The 21164-nt window shown below is 32.4% G+C and overlaps 1 protein-coding gene across 1 annotated transcript in view; it reads right to left on the bottom strand.

Moving 5' to 3' along the window:
• Positions 1 to 13027: 13027 nt before the first annotated feature.
• Positions 13028 to 21164, bottom strand: part of LOC145329265 (transcription factor NF-E2 45 kDa subunit-like) — a 71277-nt gene continuing 63140 nt past the window's right edge. The window contains exon 9 of the mRNA XM_080173322.1: positions 13028 to 13428. Within this exon, the coding sequence (XP_080029448.1) occupies positions 13329 to 13428 (100 nt within the window). The 3' untranslated portion in view covers positions 13028 to 13328. The remainder of the gene's footprint in view (positions 13429 to 21164) is intronic.

The raw sequence follows: 21164 nt of genomic DNA on the forward strand, positions 1-21164 counted from the left end.
GGGGGCTAAACCTAAATCTAAACCTCTTAATGTTTGATGTTTTAATGTAACTAAATAATCGTTTCTATAGATTATTACAAATATCAGGGATCTAAAGGGATAAGACAAAGGTCAATAAATTGTTGTACATCCCCAATGATAATACACAAAACTACCCCTTGTGTAGATTAAAGTTAGTAGTTAAAACGTTTGAACACACAACTGTAAAACTTTGGGGACTAGTGTTATAAACAGCCCAATGTCCCCTACCTCACTGCGGAAAGGTAAAAATAATATGCAAATAACATGAGGTTCTTATAATCATTCTAAATTGGAATTAGCAAGTAGTCTTCTGTCTGTCTATTGGTAATGCTTTGTTTTTAAATTATGTAGTTACAGGGTATTCATGTTTAAAGTCAGCAGTTTTATTTAGAAAGGGAGGGTACTGTTAATTACACTAGTCCCCAAACTTCAAAGTTTTATAATAACGTTTTTATATTCGTTAGCATAAGAACTTCAGGAAATTTAATTAATTTTTTATTGGTTGGTTCATTAAGATGAGTGTCAAAACTTTTCAACCACTAATTGTCATCTACAGACAAATAATTTTGTAATATAATTTATTAAATATGTATTTATTAAATATGTATCAATATTGGGGATGCACATATTAATCGGTTATTGTTTTGTTCCTTAGATCCCTAGGTGTTAATATATGTATAATACAAAGTAGCTTGATGTCTGTTTGTCTGTCCGCCCATCTCTTAAGATCTCGCTAACCACTAAACTGATTAGATTATACTCTTCAGGGAATATATCTACTGGTCCTGTGGTTGTTTAAAGATCTTTTTCAAAAATAAAAATCCCCCTCAATTTTTTCATATTTCTATAATTAGGGTCGGTCCGTCCGTACGTCTGGTACAGTTAGCTATTTTACTTAACTTAAACAGGCTAGAATTGTCCTATCGATCTCAAACTTTTCATGCTGATTTCTACAACAGTTAGGTACGACTTAGAAAGCACCGCAACTCTATAATCCCTACCAGAAAGTCCGTACATCCATTTAAAACAAGCTGATTTTTACTTTTTTGACAACAAATAATGGTTTTGAATGTTAAAAATATCCTATTCATCTGATTTTTTGAATACTGATTCCTATTTCAACGTCTATTGTTATAAGCGAAGCATCTCTATAATCAAGTCCTAAAAACGTCAGTATGTCCTTAAACAGTAACATGTATTTAATCAGTTTTAATTACAATTTTGTATAGACATGCATTAATATTCAGTTCTGACACTTCACAAGTGTTAATGTTCGTTTGTCCTTCCATTTCAGAGCTTCGCTTCTTTCATTGATGTTGTCATCCTTGTTTAATTACCTCTTGGGTCAAATCCCCTAGAGGCTAGGGGCGAAGCCGCTAGTGTACATATAAACAGTAAACAAGAATCATAATATCATTATAAATATAGATATAAGTTAATAAAAATTTATGTTAATCATGCCCACATTTATAATGGATTTATTAAACATAAAAATAAAGTGAAACTTGTAGCTTGCTAAAATAAGGATCCCCATCCACCCCCATTTACACCATCCCCTCCCCTCCTACTGAAATGAATTCCATGACCCCAAATTTGACACTTTGAACACTAAAATTGGACTACAATTAACCTAGTTACACTGTAAAGGGCCCAAAAAGCTAGTGATAGGGTAGCTGCGCTACTAAAAAATTCTCATATTGCTCTGATAACCAAAACCCCTAATTAGACATTTTAAAGTAAATGGATAGACAGATGGATAGATGGATGGATAGATAGAGGGATAGATTGATGGATGGATAAATTGATAGTTGATGGATAAAGAGATGAATAGTTGATGGATAGATAGATGGATCGATATATAGATGGATAGAGAGATGGATAGAGAGATGGATAGATAGATGGATAGATAGATGGATAGATAGATGGATAGATAGATGGATAGATAGATGGATATATAGATGGATAGATAGATGGATAGATAGATCGATAGATAGATCGATAGATAGATGGATAGATAGATGGATAGATAGATGGATAGATAGATGGATAGATAGATGGATAGATAGATGGATAGATAGATGGATAGATAGATGGATAGATAGATGGATAGATAGATGGATAGATAGATGGATAGATAGATGGATAGATAGATGGATAGATAGATGGATAGATAGATGGATAGATAGATGGATAGATAGATGGATAGATAGATGGATAGATAGATGGATAGATAGATGGATAGATAGATGGATAGATAGATGGATAGATAGATGGATAGAAAGATGGATAGATAGATCGATAGATAGATCTATAGATAGATGGATAGATAGATGGATAGATAGATGGATAGATAGATGGATAGATAGATGGATAGATAGATGGATAGATAGATGGATAGATAGATGGATAGATAGATGGATAGATAGATGGATAGACAGATGGATAGACATATGGATAGAGAGATGGATAGATTGATGGATAGATAGATGGATAGGGTAAGGAAAGGCTATTTTCGGGAGGGGTTAATCTGGTAATTTTCTATCTACCTTCATAAAATGACCTTTATCTCCATGTTCCTTTTAAATGACAGAAAAAAACATAAAAGCAAATTTGTTTGTTGTTAAATTACCTACAAAAAAGTATTAAATGAAATTTTTGTGAGATGAATTTTAAGGGTACTAAATAATTAAATCCCCTTTTTGGTTGATTTGCCCCAATATGCATTGTTATGAGCATCTTTTATGTAATTTACTTTGACCGTCATCATTATACAAAATAAAACAGGGTTTCGTGTTTATTTTCTCCTATAAATCTATTAATAAATACACTTTAAATCTACTTGTACGTATTACCATCCATGATTGTATTTTTTGTGCTTCGCTACTTATGGATGTTGTCCTCATTGTTAATATATACTTTCCTTATCAAATTAGAGTGATCATCATCTTTTGTTGATTCCTGTTTAGTGCTTGCAGACAGGGGCTCATACACAACATCTTGATGGGTTCCATCAGCTATACAAATCTTAATTATAAATAATTATTCTTACAATAAAGTAACAAGATGTTTGACTGTGGATCTCGCCAATTGGTGAACCGATATGGTTCTCCTTTACAGGATATCTTTTCATAGGTCCTAAAAAGGTTTATTTTGGAGGAGGGTTCCACCAATAGCCAATAGCCGATAAATTTATGTAATCTCCCCAATAATTTTACACAAAATTACCTCTTCTAGGAATAAAATTAGTGATTAAAACGTTTGGATACTCATCTTAATGAACCAAACTGTCAAAAATCAATAAAAGTCATCAAAGTTGTTAAGCTATCTAATAAGCCAACTTTGGAGACTAGTGTAATAAACAGCCCAATATACTATTCCTTTCTTCTTTTCTTTCCTCTCATGCTATGCGTCAGAACAAATTGTGGCAATGCAGTAATGACAGACTATCGACAAACCTTACTTTAAGAATACTTTTGCTACGGATGTTCATATTTATTTTCTGTAGCCTATATACTAGAAAGTTAGTTTCTATATCAGTATTATGATTATAAAGATCTTTAAAATGGAAGGTTTTAGTTCCTTTTTCTGAGATTTGTTCGTTGAAAAGTTCTAGACATTACAGAACTTAAGGCTAAAGGCGCATTAAAAAAAGTAGAAATCTTACCAAAGACCAAATTGCTAATAAAATAACTTTAAACAACATTTTTTATAAAATCACTTTTAAATGAACAACATAAAGATTAAAAGTGAGTTATTTCTCGATAAGCGATTTTTTAGAACTAAATATAAATATTATACGACTCAATACTAAATTATGTGCAAACAGAAATATAAAAAATTGTGTGAGTATTTTTTAGATATAAAAAAATATAAATTTTATTTTCAAAAAATTATGGGAATTTGTACGTAAAATTATTTATAACTCTTTACATAAAGTAGTAAGCTATTTTTGGTCTGTAGTGAAGGATCTCGCTAACCACTGAACCGATATGGTTCTCCTTTACTTTTTATGGGTCCAGGAAAGGTTTTTAGTTATTTGGAGGGAGGTTATCCACACCTTCCCAATAAAAAATCCCCCCCCCCTCCACCCGAGACGTCTAAGGGAGGGAGAGGGGAGGTAAAGGGCTCATTACCCCTCAATAAAAATTCAGTGACTAGTGTGATAAACAGCCCAATGTCCCGTCCCTCCCTGCGAAGTTACATTCTCCTCTACTAAATATTAGAGTTGAGTGGGGAGGTATTCTTCCAACAACCCCTGACTAGAAAATTCGCTACTTAAATAAATGCTTTTTACCCGTTTTGTATAAACATAGTAATTATTTTTACGCCGCCTTTTTACTGCAAAATGGATGTAGAATATTCGTTGATATGTTGTTGTTAATTTAGTTACTAACATAAAACTCATTTATTGGTCAGTTCGTTCATCCAATAGGAGTTGAAAGGATTGGATAAAAAGGAATTGCTATTTAAGCCCTCTACAAGTTTCACTTTATCAGAGAACAAGAAAATCTGGTGTAAGATCCATATAGTAATATATCCATTATTGCAGCAGATCTAGCAAAGGGGAAGAAATTGTTTATATGTTAAAAAGTAAACAAAATCATGCCTTTTTGCATTCGTAGTGATCAAATCGATATATTATTACTTGGATGTTACACCAGATTTTCATTCACTGTAATAAAGTGATACTTGCAGCTGGCTAAAATAACGATACCCTCCATCAACCCACTTCACCGTATATTCACCCCTCCTTCTAATGGATGAACGAACTTATCAATAAATAAGGTAATTGCAACCTAAATTGACGATAATTTTTCCCCTGACAATATATCCACGTTTTTAATATCCAATATTTATCATGTATTGAAATGAACTAACGAGGGTAACTTTGTCTACTAACAGCGGAGCTGCAATAAATAAATAATATTTGAGGTACTGTAGATCATTAGCAAAATCAAGTTGATGTTAATAAATTACAATTATTAGTTGTAATGTTTGAACACCTAAAGTTTTAAACAAAATTTTAAATTTCCCGCATTTTTATTTTATTGGGTACCATTTTAATTTACAATCTAATCACCTCTCTCTCAATGAAATCATTACTATAACTAATTGAAGTAGTTAAAACCCGCGAGTAGGGAGAATGCCCTGGCCCAAAACAGGCACAAATCAATACCATGCACAGACATAGGACTTCTCAGACAAAGTTCGTGCAATTAAAGGGTTGGTTGTCTGTTGGGTGTTACTCTAGGCTATTGAGCGCATGGCGAGGAGAGGACGTAAAATAAAACTTTTAGTACAGACGGATAGACCCTTATTGTGAAATTGCTTTATTCCTTAAAAGAAAGGCCCTAACAAAGTTAAAGTGCTTTCTAAAATTATCTAATCTTAACTTGTAATTTATTTTGTTTATTTATATGTATTTTTCTGTTTATTTTAACCTAAAATTATAAATAGTATTTATATAGTTAATTAATGTTAAAAAGACTTTATAATAATCAAATTTTAAACAAATAAAATATCATAAATTCATCTTTAATACACTTTTCGCTTTTGTCCTTACCTTAGCACTGGGATGGAGGGTTTTAATTTTTAAATTTTTAATTTACCTATACCCTTTTCTTCATATTTATAACCCATCACAGGGGCTCTAACCCAATATAACCTAACCAAACCAAACCTAAAGTAATAAAAAAAATCAAGAGAAACCTCTAACCCCTTTTAAAAATCTATTTCAAAGAAGGGGTAGGGTGTTTTCTGTGCTCGACTTGGCACTTTGGGGGAACTCCACAAGTATAATGTATTGTTGTGGCGGGTAGGAGGTTTTGACACGCTACTTTAACCAAAATTGAGGGGGTGTGCTTGAAACTGAGGCTTGAGGTTAAGGGAATTTCATCACAGATAACAAGAGGGGTGTATTTTTAGTGTTACGGGTGGGTGCATACACTTCGTTAGGTGACTCCATTAACTCGCTCAAAACTCCCAAACTTGTCCTTAAATTGGTTTATCAACGCGCGAAGCGTACAAATTTTATTTAAGCACCACCGTTAAATTCAGGGGGGTGTGTCATTTTTACCTTGACACTCCTCTAGACGCTATTAGGAGGTTGTAAGAGGGGTGGAACCTTGTCAAGAACCTTGTCAAGTTGGGGTAGGAAGTGGATTCATATAGGGGTGTAACCTTCCTCCTTAATTTTGTCAGGATGGGGGATACACCCCACTACACCCCTCTACTGTACGCCTCTGAATGAGAGAAAGAGAGAGGATAGGCTATGATAAAAATAAAAATCACAAAACCTTCTAAATATTATTTACTTTTTAGTTGTAGCATGAAAAAAAGACCGACGGAACAAGTAAGTTGTAGATAAAAATCAGCAGTATATAAAATAATTTTCACAATAGCATAAAAGATTGACGGACGTTCAGACAAAATGTAAAAAAGAGTAGTTTCGTTTGTAACTAAGTGAACTATAGAGTATCTACACTACTAAAATCACATCTTTCTGGGGGTACATCTCATTTTTATAACCAGCAGAAATACAGTAGATGGTATTTTGTCAAATTTTCAAGTGTGGATGTGTATAATATAAAACAAGGATGACAACCAGTGCTCTCTTTTTTCTTTGTTATGAGAACTGAACATTTGCTCAATAACTCGCTCTTTGTCCGTTTGCACATTTCATGATTTTTTAGGCTTTGCTACTTTTGGATGTTGTCATCCTGTTCATTGTCAAAATAGCATCCAGTTGTTATTTTGCTGGTCATAAAATTTACAGCGTCCCCATTTTTTTCTAAATGTGCAAAAAAATACATTTGGAGTAATTTTGTAGGGATCGCAAGGGATAAGAAAACCCGATAAATTAATGTACATCCCCATTGCATTGGTGATACGCAAAATTTCCCCTTCTGTAGATTACAATCAGTTGTACAATCGCTTGGACACTCAACTTAATGAACCAACCAATCAAAATACAATTAAAGTCCCCAACGAATAAGAAAATCTTAATATAATACTTTGGAAACTAGTGCTATAAACAGCCCATTGTCCCCTCCCTCCCTGGTAATTGTGCCATGATTATCCAATTTCTATTTGCATTGCTTTGCTACTTCTAGAAGCGATACTACTCTATAATTTTAACTACTATGAGACAAAGATGCTCCTATTTTGTTGACTTAAGATTATAATCAAATTGTCACTGTTCGTTACCTTGCACGTAAATTGCAAAACTGCTTAAATACAGGATACTGTTTAGGACATAGTTATATTTTTAGGACTTGATTATAGAAATGCTTCGCTTATAACATTGCACCTTGTTGTAATAGCAACTATAAGAGCTAACCGTTCCAACGAATGGACGGTCGGACCAACCCAAATTATAGGAAAGCATTGCTTTTAAATACTGTTGCTTATGAATTTCAATGTAAAAGGCCTCAGTAACGTTGTACCTTATCGTACTTGTTTCAAGAATGAACAAAAATAATAAATTAACATGAGGTAAACGGAAATTGTGGAAATAATGGACGTTAATCAAATAAATTTCATTTTCCTGTTTTGTTAGCTCTATGGGGCCAAAGACTAGCCCTTTGTGCGAAAGAATCTTCTTACTAGAGTAAAACACTAGAGGGAGAAAGGATTAAATAACTGTATCTCCCCATCGTAACCACCTTGTGCATTGTGCAACCTTTTTATTGGATCATTTTAAATCAACCAATGGTGTCGCTTATATGAACACAGCCAAGTAGCAGAAAATGATTTAGAAGCAGACTAAAGAGGTCTTTGCAAGGGGAAGGGAGGTAGTTGTCTGTATATATAAGTATGCTATAGATCTGTTTATCATATCTTTTTTGTTAGCACTACGGGGCCAAAGACTGGCACTTTATGTGAAATAATCTTCTTATTTTTTAAGTGAAGCTTTTCTATAATTATTGTTGGTCCGTCCATCCGTCCGTAGGTCTAAAACGGATAGCTTTTTGTATCGATTTTAAACTGAAAATTTAAGTATTTCTTAAGTATGTGCTTAATAAATATCCTGTATTTTAGCAGTTTTTCAACAAAACTTACAATTTTGTTTTGACTTTTACACATTTATATTCTGATTATTCAGTTCATGGATCGTTTGTACTAATGTTTCAGAGCTTCGCTTTTATGAATGTTGTCATCCTTGTTCCTTTAATTCTTTATCCCTACTGTCAACCTAAAATATGAACAATTATTTAAATTAGAAGAAAATAAGAATGCAAAGATGTTTAATCTGACCTTTTCTAATTCTGGGAAAATGTCGAATTTATAAAGTTACATTCATCTCCTTGTATACAATTTATGCATCTAGTGCAGTTCACGGTAAAATGTTCCTGGTTACGATTATTTACAAAAATCTATGACCTTTAAAGGCTGCTAACGGCCAAACGACGGACCATATAGATTATGCTCTAACAAACTTTTAAAAGAAGTCCTAAAATAATCTAGAATAGCCATTACTTAATAATGCACAGTAATCTCGCAGTGTACACAAATGCGCGAAAAACACATTACATTTTCTTTCTTCAGTGAAGCTTTTCTTGTGCATGATTGGCTCTTTATTATTCCAGATTATTTATGAGGCCTTCTTATGCCACTTAGCACGGTGTGTGGACAAAAAAATGTACGTTCAGTCGTTTGGCGGCCTTTAAAGTTCATCGATTTCTGTAATTAATCGATCCGAGGAACATTTTCCCGTGAACTGCATTAGATCCCAAATTATTTCACATGGTGCATAATGACAGGAACGATATTTTTCAGAGTATAAATGTTCGTTTAGATATAGTACGACTTACTTTTTGTTGTTCAAGTTTTACATTTGTTAAACTCATCCCCCTCCCCACTAGAAAAATTTAAACTGTACACTCAGGGTAAAACCTGAAAACCAATTAGATTCATCGAAATCCTTCGCTAAACACACACAAATACACACACATAGATGAATGAGCATTTTGTTACTTTAATAAAACGTTTACTCGCACACCCATAAGAGACTTTGTCTCACCTTAAAAAGCTTGGAAATAATAGATGACATTTCAGATGCTTCGCATTATATTCTTTACCTTATAAACATGATAATCTTCAGTAAAACGTTCGAATAAGACAGGACAACTCTATCTAACCTAAATTAACAACCACAGCTGTCCCCTACGAAAGAACGGACCAATCTCAAATGTGAAAAAGCTTCGCTGTAACAAATGTTTTTTTTTGTAAAAAATAAGATGAATAGGATAATTGTATCACATAAAAACATTTTCTAAATGGACTTACGACCATTCTAATAACGATTATAGAGTTGCTACGAATTCTAAATCGTACCTCACTACTTCACCATGCCAAGTTTGAAATCGATAGGATAATTCAAACATGCTTAAATCAACCAAAAAAGCTAACTGTTCTTGACGGATTTATGTACGGACAGCCCCTAATTATAGAAAAGCTTCGCTTTTAAAAATTAGTCAAAACATAATCATGTTAACAAGACACAAATCTTAACACAAAATGTCACATCTAGATCTTAAAATTAATCAGGGGGAAGGGGAAAAATAAAATTATAAATAAAATCTAGTATGAGCAAGGACAATCATGTTTATGAGTAGTGCAACAACAATTAGATACAAAAAATTTTCTCGAGCTTTACACATCATATATGGACCTATTTTTCTATGCTTCGCATAAATTTGATGACTATCTATTATACTAAGTAGAACGATGTATGTCTGTGTGTCTGCCTGAAGCTTAAGATCTCAGTAATTACAGACTAGATTGGGCTCTACTCCTCAGGAGATATACCAACTGGGTGGTAGTCAACTAACCCCCCCCCCTAAAAAAAATTCTCCCACCCGAAATTCTAAGATACAACAAAAAGAATTTTCAAAGTCAACATCCCCTTCCTTTAAGTGCCCCTAGAGGCCTGTAGGGGCTAGCCACTAGTATACTATAACAAACTAGACAAGTATGAATTAAAAGATGAAATTGCCTCATCCTTTTAACCCTGCATGTTATCATTGTGCATTCCTACCTAATTATCAAGGTATCTTATTTTCATTTTTGTACAAAACATTTATATATGCAACTTTCATTTTAAAAACATTCTTAATTCAAAGAAAATACTTTCGAAAAGCGAAGCTATTCTACATTTAAGAATCCTGTAACGATGAGGCACACTTATAAAAGCGTTGATATTCTTTAATCAATAATAATGCTATTTGTCCATTTAAATCAAGTTTTGTTTGTCTTATTTGACACTAAATTATGATATAAACCTGATATAAAAGTAACAGGATGTCTCTCTATCTATGTGTACCGAAGGATCTCGCTAACAACTGATCTTCTTTACAATGAAGCTTCACATACATAGGTCCTGGAAAGGTCTATAACCATTTTGGGGGAGGGTACCGCTAACCAAAAATTAAGAATGGGGGGGGGGGGGAAACATGGGGGCGTAGCCGCTAGTTAATCTAGACTAATCTAATTTATTGCTTGAATGACAGACAATAAAAGTATCTAAAAGTATTTATAGAACATTGTACTTTATATTAAAAAGAATTGAATTTTTTTTTACATTTCTCTACACTTTATTAACATAATTTTACATCATACAGATTACATATAGCACAGTCTTCAGTTTTATTTTATACATTTTTGCTCAATAAACAATCAAAATAAATGGAAATTCCCTCAAAGTGTCTTGTCGAGCATGGAACCCCTCCTTCCGGAAATGAATTGAAAATAAGGTGGGGGGGGGGGGGGACAGATTTTTTTAAAGTTATATTGGGTAAAACACCATTTTAGTACAGCAAAACTTTCTTTAACGAAGCAAAAATATTGAAAAATTTTCGAAAAAATCCATTTAAAATATCAGTAATCAATTAATTCATATACTATGGATATAAAATTACTTGGATAGTGCACCAGATTTTCACTTACTCTAATAAAATGATTACTTCTAGCTGGCTAACTTACCCCATAACCCCATCCTCATTTCCTTTCAAAACTCCCCCCGGCCCCCTTCCTCTGACAATGGAGGAACGTTTTATTAATAGCTGATTGCTATAGTAGAACTTCAATTGACAAAACAATCCCCTGACACAATATCCACGTATTATATATCCATTTATATAACTAACTATATATCGGTAACTAAACGAAAATATTTAATAAATGCTTGGTAAAAAATCCACAAAATAAAAAGCAAAATTTCCCTAAAACAAAATATTGAATTATTGATATATAATTGACTATTTACTAACATCTTTAAGCAGATTACAACAAAAATACTATATCAAATTTTAGTTTTATATTAAATTTTGAAAAATCAAAATGAGATGTACATTTGATAAAATTGGTAGATTTTTTATGGCTTGAAAATCAATAATATTTTGCTTAGGCACATTTTTATCGTTGATTTGTTTAATATATAATAAAATAATAAGCCTCAAATTTAAACCGGCTTGTGCGCAAAAAATTTCGTTTCGAAAAAATTGATTGTCTGTTAAGAAACGGGTTTGGACAAACAGCTGAATTTTAAAGCTTTTTAATTTGACAATTTTACTGAGGCTTACACGCGACTGACGCGCCGCTGCCGAGCCTTGATTTCAAAAATAACACGAGAAATAAACAAGAATGATAAGAGAAATATAAAGTCGCTTTACTATCTAAAAAAAAACAAGAATAATTTTATCCCCAGAATTAGAAAATGTAAGTAAAAAAAGAAAAGCATCAGGGCTCGGCAGCCGCGTGTAAATCTGAAATAGTCATATCATAACTTAGAAATTCATGTGGATGTCTAAACCTGTACCTAACCAGACAATCAATCTTTTTGGATTTAATTTTGCACACAAGCGGCTTTAATTTGAGACTTATGCGTGGCCGCTGAAGCTCGGCTGCCAATCCCGGAAAAGTAAAAAGTATGTGTATAAGAAGCACAACTGAAACAACAAACCGATTAATATCCGCTGGGTATGCAACGGTTCTCATCCATACTGAAAAATCATGTTTAGCATCGTATTACAGACAATTTTTCACGAATATTTAAATCATAAAAATTATTACAGTTTTGCTTTGACCCCTGGGGGCTAACAATACTTATTATAATTTTAATCTTAGTATCTGCAGAAAGCTGTCTATAATACGGTTTGATAAATTCCAAAATATGTATTGCTATTTAATTTTCCATTTTTGTAACATAATTTTGAAGACTGACATTGTAACGAAAACACAAGTTATACAGAAGCTGCTTTACTACAAAGCAAAAAATACATTATTTGGATCTAATGCAGTTTGCGGTAAAAAGTTCCTGGGAACATTTATCTCCAAAAATCTATGAACTTTAAAGGCTACATAACGGCTGAATGTTGTTCCAGCACATCGTTACGAGCTGGATTAGAAGACCTGCTAATAATCTTTAATAGCCAAGATCCAATGATGCACAAGGAAAGCTTACTGAAGAAAACTTGCCTATAACAAGTTTTTTTTCGCGCATTTATGTGCACTGCAACATAAATATGATTTTTTGAATAATGGCTGTCCTCGATTATTTGTAGGCCTTCTTATAACAGTTTAAATTTTGTTTTAACATAATTAATATGTTCAGCCATTGGGCAGCTGGCAGCCTTTAACGTAGCTGGATAAAGTGTATTAAAAACAGCCTTGTGACGTCATAAAAATGAGGGATTTTCCATCTCTTTTTGTGGGTTTTCTTTCCCACTTCTCCTCTCATCTACCTCATTTTTATAACGTCGCATGGCGGACTTTTGATACACTTTATCTAGCTACCCTTTAAAGTTCATCGATGATGCTGTGAGAATTGGTGCAAAAAATATGACGTAACAAAAAAAAATAGCCAATGAGAGGCCGTTATTGACCAATGGCGGCAATGGTAGTGGCCGCCATTGGTCAATAACGGCCTCTCATTGGCTAATTTTTTTTGTTACGTCAAATTTTTTGCACCAATTCTCACAGCATCTTCATCGATTTTTGTAGATATTTGATGACAGGAATATTTTACCATGAACTGCACTAGATTCCATTTTTTTTTTATACACTTTGTTTTCACCAGACTTGGGGACAAGGGAATGGTCAATTTCAAGGAAAAGTATTTTACCCAAACTTTGCGTTAATATAAATAGATAAAGCAAAAAATACAATAATAAAAATAATCTTGGGGTAAAAAAAGTTTTCTTTCCGACGAACCATCCCCGTTGTCCCTGTTTAACATTTTTCACAGAAATGATATATTTGCCGTTTGGCAAAATTGTTTCTTCTTTTCGTGTTGATAATATTTATTTTTATGAAATATTATGAAGCATATCGTTGCCTTGGATATTCTCTTTACACGCATCCTTTGGTATCAACCTAAAGGTGTTACCCTCTGGGCCGTAATCAATTCTGAAAAAGATAACAAAATGTTAAATTTGAAAAGAGAGTGGACATTGGGGTGTTTATTAGACTGGTCCCCAGTGGATATAAAACAGTTTTGAATCCATCTCGATTAATAAATCTATAAATCTAACATTCTATTTTTGAATCAAAGGCTTTACTGAATTCAAAAGAACACAAAATACAAAAATATTGTTTTCAAACATCAAGATTTTAATGTTTGATTTTTAATTAAATTCCTTAACGTTACAAAAGTAAAAATATGAAATACTACCATAGCTAACACTAAAAATAAATAAAAAAGTTAAAACGCTGGTCTACAATTTAAAAAAAAATAAAACTTGAATGACCCTGTGATAATAATAACTGTACTTTGTTGTTTGCAAGTCAACTGTCGATATTTTGTTTTTAAACTGATAACCATGCTTTTTATTTGCCGGCACTTGGTGATGGGTGACGCATTATAGTTAGGATAAATATTTGTACAGTCTGAATTCTGTACCTTCAAAGTAATAAGTAATACGGAATAAGATAATGTAAGCTTAACAGATCTATAGTATGGATGTATATATATAGATAACTTCCTCCCTTCCCTTTTTCAATGACCTTATTCGTCTGCTATCAAATTGTTTTCTGTTACTTGGCTGTGTAAATACACAACACACCATTAGTTAATTTTCAATGACCCAATTGAGAGTGGGCACAAGGACAGTGCGATGGGGAGATACAGTTATTTAACCCTTTCTCCATCTAGTGTTTTACTCTAATGTTAGCTTCATTTTAAAGTATAACACTTCTTAATTCCAGTGAATTTATAAAGTTAATCTGTGAATACAACCCTTTTATTAAAGTAACAGGATCTGTGTGTGCGTGTGTCTGTTGTACCAAAAGATATCGCTAACCTTTGAACCTATATAATGTAGCTTCCTGGAGATTTTTATAATTATTATGAGGAGGGTTACCACCACCCTCCCAAGAAAAATTTTTCAAAACTTTGCTTTTCAAAACTAAAATTAAAAAGGCTGTGGTTAGTCACTGTCTTGGTACTTTGATACCATATGTGGTTTGTCTGCCTGTGGATTTATTCCTTCAAAAACTTACACCAAATTACCCAGAAGACGACATTTGTGTTGGATGTTTCACGCGGCATTCGCTGGAGAATCTAGAGCAGCTCGTGGGCGCCATGCCTTTTTAAAAGCAAAGCTTTTCTATAATTAGGGTTGGTCCGTCCGTATGTCCGTCCGTCCGTAACGGATAGCTCTTTTCATTAATTTAGGCATGTTAGAATTGTCCTATCAATTTCAAATTTTGCATGGCGATTCCTTTAATAGTTAAGTACGATTTAGAAAGCGTAGCAACTCTATAATCATCACCAAAATGTCCGTACGTCCATTTTAAACATGTTTATTTTTTTACTTTTTAAACAACAAATTTTTATGTGATCTAATCATCCGATTGATCTTATTTTTGGTATATTGATTCCTGGAACAACAAAGTATAATGGAATAAGCAAAGCAACTCTATAATCAAGTCCTAAAAATGTAAGTATGTCCATAAACATTATCCTAAATCAATCAGTTTTTCAACAAATTTACTTACAATTTTGCTTTGACTCCTATACATTTATATTCTGATTATTAAGTTCTGACACCATACAAGTGTTAATGTCCGTATGTCCTACTGTTTCAGTGCTTCGCTTTTATGGATGTTCTCATCCTTGTTTGTATATACTTAGCAAGGTGTGGATGTATTGAGAATGAAAATGTTATTTTGATGTTAGAATGGCCCACCTTAGCTTAAATTTAACGTCGAGACTCCCTGCTTGGTGAGCAGAAAGACTAGGTAATTTTTATCTGTGGAAAATTGCTTAAGGAATGTTAAAAATGTTGTTATTTCATTAAGCAGAAAATGTTTTTTTATTTTCTTATTTTTGGAAGAAAGACCAATTATTTTTTAATAAAGTATATATGTTTTTATGATTTTTGATATATAAACCATTTAAAAATTATTTCGTTTTAATGTGTTTATTTGAAGAAAATAGTCATTTTTTTAATTTGATTTTATTATAACAAAAAACATAAATTTAAATATGAATTAATGTATTAAATTTAATATTTTTGTTTCAGGCAAACTGATTTCATACAATAAACCTATAGTATTTGTAATCTGTCTTGTTCTGTCTTATGGGGAGTGACGTGTTTGACTGTGGTCAAAGATCTCGGGAACTGCTTGAATAAGGTTCCGCGACAGTCACACCATCCCCCCCCCCCCAGTAGCTGCTAGTCCTTATATTAAAGTAAAAGGATCTTTGTCTGTTTGTATCAAAGGATCTTGCTAACCGCTGAACCGATCGGGATCTCCTTAACAGGGTAGCTTCTCATAGGTCCCGGGGAGGTTTATAACTATTTTGGGAGATTGTACCACCACCCTCCTAAGAGAAATCGCCCCTAGAAAAAAATTATATCCCCTCCAAAAAAAATTCCCTTCCCCCAAAAATTTTTTTTACTTTTTCTTTAAAAATCTAAAACAAGAAATTGGGGTATCAAATTCGAATCCCCCTCTCATCAAGTGCCCCTAGAGGACTCTAGGGGGCGTAGCCGCTAGTATCATTATAAAGTACATTAAACAAAATGTTTAATACTTGAACTAGAAACTTTTTGTTTGAATGGGCGGACTGACATCGTGGACAATAACAGGTAAAGTAAATTGAAATATAAACCAAGGAGGGAGGAGACATTGTGCTGTTTATTTCAATATTCCCCAAAGTTTTATAAAACGTTTTTTTATTCGTTGGCTCAACAACTTATCATTGACTATCATTTAATTTTGATTGGCTGGTTCATTAAATTGAGGGTCCTAGCGTTTCAACCGCTAATTGTAATCTACAGACGGGGTAATTCTGTGAATCATCATTGGAGATGTTGATCGATTTATCAGTTATTGTCTTTATATACCTGAATATAAAGCCTGGGATAGAGGGGTGTAAATAAACAAAATTATCCTTCAGTACTACAAAATCATTAGTTGAAAAGTTTCCTAAATTTAACCAACTAATCAAAATTAAAAAGAAGCTTTCAGGGTATTTTAAGCAATGAATGTCACCTTTCTTTCTGATCATTTGACAATTTTAAATAATGGAAGAAAAGTACATTCTATCGAGAACGAAATTTTGAAAGATTTATAATCGGTTAGTTAACAAATAATACATATTTTTGTTCTAATAGAGGTTTGTTAAACAGGGAGCAAGGGGACAATAGGCTGTTTAATACACTAGTTCCCAAAGTTTTATGATAACGTTTTCTTTTCCATTTGATTGGTTAGTTTATTTAGTTGAGTGTCCAAACATTTCAACCAAAAATTGTAATCTACTTACTGGGGTTCTTTGGTATTATCATTTGGGATGTACATCAATTTATTGGCCATTGTCTTATCCCTTTAGATATCTGGTTGTTAATGCTGCGCTTATATTAACACAATTGTCTCAACCATACTGAAAAATCATTTATAGCATTGTATTACAGACAAAAGTCTATGTATACCAATATGTTAAAAAACATTAAATTAACCTTTGGGTTTCAGGGATAACAAAACTGTTTTTTTTTTATTTAAAATATCTGCAGAAAGCTGTCTATAATACAATGGAATACCTAACTATTCCTATTATAAATTATAGATTTAAAAATCGCATGTGAATTAAACAAAGCAAATTATTTTTTTACTTTCAACTCAAACACAATAATTAAAATTTTATATTTTCATCATTAAAATTAAAATCATAAAATATGACAGTTACTATTTCTCATAGATAATTAACTATAGATTATCGTTAGATAGCGAATTATGTATTGAATTGAAAAATACTGTTATAATGTTAGACTATGAATTTATCGAATTACTAATATAATAATATAATGTATTAAAATGACTATTATATTCATAATTTGAATAAAAACAAGGATGACGAAATCAACAAGTAGCGAAGCACAGAAAATGGGAACACGCAAAACTAAAGTAATTTACAAAACCTTTAACCATTGGGGTTTTTATCTTTTTAAGCACAACAAACAGACAGACAGACAAAACAATGTAAAGCATAGATACGCATATGTCTTAAGAATGTTCAATAGCATTAGAGAATATCACTATTTCCCCATAGTATTACAAACTGACTGACTGACTGAAATATAGAGTAATTTTAAGGCCTCTAGCTATTAAAATAGGTTGAGATTTATTGTTAGCGAGGTTCGGGAACCCAATATAAGTTTATCTACAATGCTTAATTAAGCACTGAAAGTGAAAAAGTTCTTAAAAGTTTTATAACATTTAAGAACTTGATGTAAAATTTTATTTTCTTCTGTTGCTATATCCTTCTTAGCTGCTATATATCAGGGGGGGGGGGGAGGGGACATTGGGTGGTTTATCATGCTAGTCCCCAAGGTCTTATAAAAACGTTTCCTTTTTCGTATGCTTAACAGCCTTAGGGACTTCTATTGAATTTTGATTGGTTGGTTCATTTTATTGAGTGTTCAATCGTTTCAGTAATTTTAGTCTACAAAATGGGTAATTTTGTGTATCATCATTGTGGATATACATCAATTTTTCGGCCATTGTCTTATCCCTTTAGATCCCTGGCTATATAAGTTTATTAACAGAATCAATAATTCCTGGAAATATTTAAAAGTTTTGACTGCCTGATAATTAATTAATTTTTACACTACCCTTTCATTAGTGGCGTCTACATCAGCAGGGGGGGGGGGGGGGAGGCAAAAATTAATTACTTTCAATTGAAAGTGAGAAACTGATCCTTTAAATGACTAATTCTCTGTATCAAAATTATTGGTGAAAAAGTTTTGGGGATGTATTTCAATTTATCGGCCATTGTCTTATCCCTTAAGATCCATGGAATTTCTACTTGTCTTTAACTGCGTTAGAAATGCGGGTTAATTTTAAATTCAGACGCAGCTGCATGTATAATTTACATTTGATATTCCATATGCCTTTTTTAATTTATATTTGAATACAGTAAAATTCCTATTTTAATCTTTATTATCAAACAAGGGTTTCTCGATTATAGATATACGTCGCATATAACATTGTACATTGTTGTTATAGAAATCATTATTTCAAAAAAAACACAAATGAAATGGATAATTATACAAAAGTTATTGTCGAAAAAACCTGCATGTTTTAAATGGACGCACAGACTAACTAGTAACACATATAGAGTTGCTACGCTGCCTAAATCGTACCTAATTGTTAAAGGAATTATCATTCCCATATAAACAACCCCTTAAATAGTGGATGTAAATATTCATTTATTTCCCGGAGGTAACCATTTATTTCCCCGAGGTACTCATTTTTAGAAGATTTTCAAATTTTTTTGGAAGATTTTTGAATTTTTATTAATTATTAAAAGAAACTTGATATCAGGGATAAAAATGATCATAGCCGGGAAATAAATGAAAATTAAAAACCAAAATTAAACCACATTTTAGCATAAAAAAATGAGTTTTTTGTTTAAATGAGAATGATATTCCTGTCCAGTTTTTTGTTTAGGAATGAATATTTCTTAAGAAATATTCATTCCTAAACAAAAAACCAGACAGGAATACCACATGCAAAGTTTGAATTCGATAGGACAATTCTCACATGTCTAAATCAATGAAAATAGCTATCCTGACGAATTAGCGGACGGATTCTTATTATATAAAAGCTTTGCTTTTAAAAATGTTTAAAATTGCATTGAACTTAATTGTCCTTGTTTAAAAAAAAGTTTAATTAAAAAATACCTTGTTATGAAACTTTGACACCTGTCAAACGACCATCAATTTAGAATTTAACCTCGTTAGTGATTTTAATAAATTTTAAAGCAGTATAAACATTTTTCTAGTATGGCTTCGAAACTGATTAAAATCCGCTGGATTAGAATCGGTTCTAAGCCATACTGAAAAAATATGTGTAGCATCGTATTCTAACCAGTTTCCTACGAATATAAAAATGTACAATCATAAGTTGAAAACAAGTTTTTTTAGCCCGTGCCTTCAGCATCTCGGGGCTAAAACTGGTTTTAATCTTATAACTGTACATTTTTATCCGAGGAAAGCTGTTTATAATACGATGCGATAAATAACTATTTCCATATTGAAATTTTAAAGAAAATATTGCTAGTAAACTTTGAACGTCTTATGTTAAAATGAAGGCTACAAAATTAAAAATGTAAGCTTATTTTATGTTTTTTAAATTTATCACTGAAATATTGGTCTAAATTAGGAAGCAGCCTATAGTGCTTAATAGAATATTACGTCATACAATACAAATTATAGGCCAGTATAAATTGTAATAGGCTATTGGTAATATGTATACTGGCCTGTCCTTTGTTATTTGCATTGTATGACGTCATTTCTTGTTTGGCACTATAAGCTGCTTCCTAAATAAGAGGAAGAGGAAAAAAACAATAAACCTAACATACAGAGTAGTTTTGCTATAGAAAAGTAAAATGCATCGATTTCTGAATAATTCCAAAATATAAAAATGACCATAGACTTTTTTGCTCAAATGTTTTCATGGAAAAAAATTAAATTTTATTATTTAGAAAGATATGGGTTGATTTATCATTTTTTTTTGTGACACATATATCAGCTTTCAAAGGCTTTTATTGTCAATGTCTTATCCATTAAGAGGGAGGAAGGGGATATTGGGTTGTTTTATTACACAAACCCCAAAATTTTATAATAACGTTTTCTTATTCGTTGGCTCAACAACTTTGGGGAAATTAATTGAACTTTGATTTGTTGGTTCATTAAGTAAAGTGTCCAAACGATTCAACCACTTACTGTAATCTACAGAGGGGGTAATTTAGTGTATCATAATTGGGAATGATTTATGATCCCTTAACCCCTGCAAAACTATAAAATAAAATTATATTCGTATTGCATTTTAAGATGATGTATTCAAATTTTAAAAGAAACGTACATATTTATATTCACACTGTAAAGAATTTATCCAAAAAATTAAACAATTTACCCCTATAATAGCTTAAAACCTGTTTTTAACCAACTGTTTCAGAGATTTTATTGTACAGATATTTTGTTATAGTCCCCTGGACTCATAATTGGACCATTCCCCCCCCCCCCCCCAACCATTACTTAAGGTTGCTCTCTTATAGTCTGGGGAAGCTTCCCTTGAACGGAGTACACAATCGGTTCAGTGGGAAGTGAAATCACAACCTTCAAACAAAAAAACCTTACTACTTTTTAATATCATAGGAGTGAGACCAAACCTTGCAGAGCTCTCAAAAACCTTAATTAACCTAACCTAACCTAAAAAATAAAAAAACGGAATTTAATCGCTTGCACATGACCAAACTTCTTTGAAACGAGCTGATAACTATGTTTATCAAACAGCCGAAAACCTGCCATCTTTTATAGTGTGTACATGCACATTTCGGCTCTTTTCCATAATTTGAGCACAACTAATCTCAGAGTTAGCAATTTTCAGATTTCCTCAAAACAGATTATGCCATTGATCTAAAGGGATAAGACAATGGCCGAAAAATTGATGTACTTAAAAGTTCCCCATGATTACACACAAAATTTCCCCTTTTGTAGATTACAATTAGTGATTGAAACGTTTGGACACTCAAATTTATAAACCAACCAATAAAAATTCAATAAAGGTCCCCAACGAATAAGAAAACGTTATTATAAACTTTGGGGACTAGTGTAATAAACAGCCCAATGCCCACT

This window comes from Acartia tonsa, chromosome 10 (assembly GCF_053477335.1).
Source record: "Acartia tonsa isolate MP-2025a chromosome 10, ASM5347733v1, whole genome shotgun sequence".
NCBI lineage: Eukaryota > Metazoa > Arthropoda > Copepoda > Calanoida > Acartiidae > Acartia > Acartia tonsa.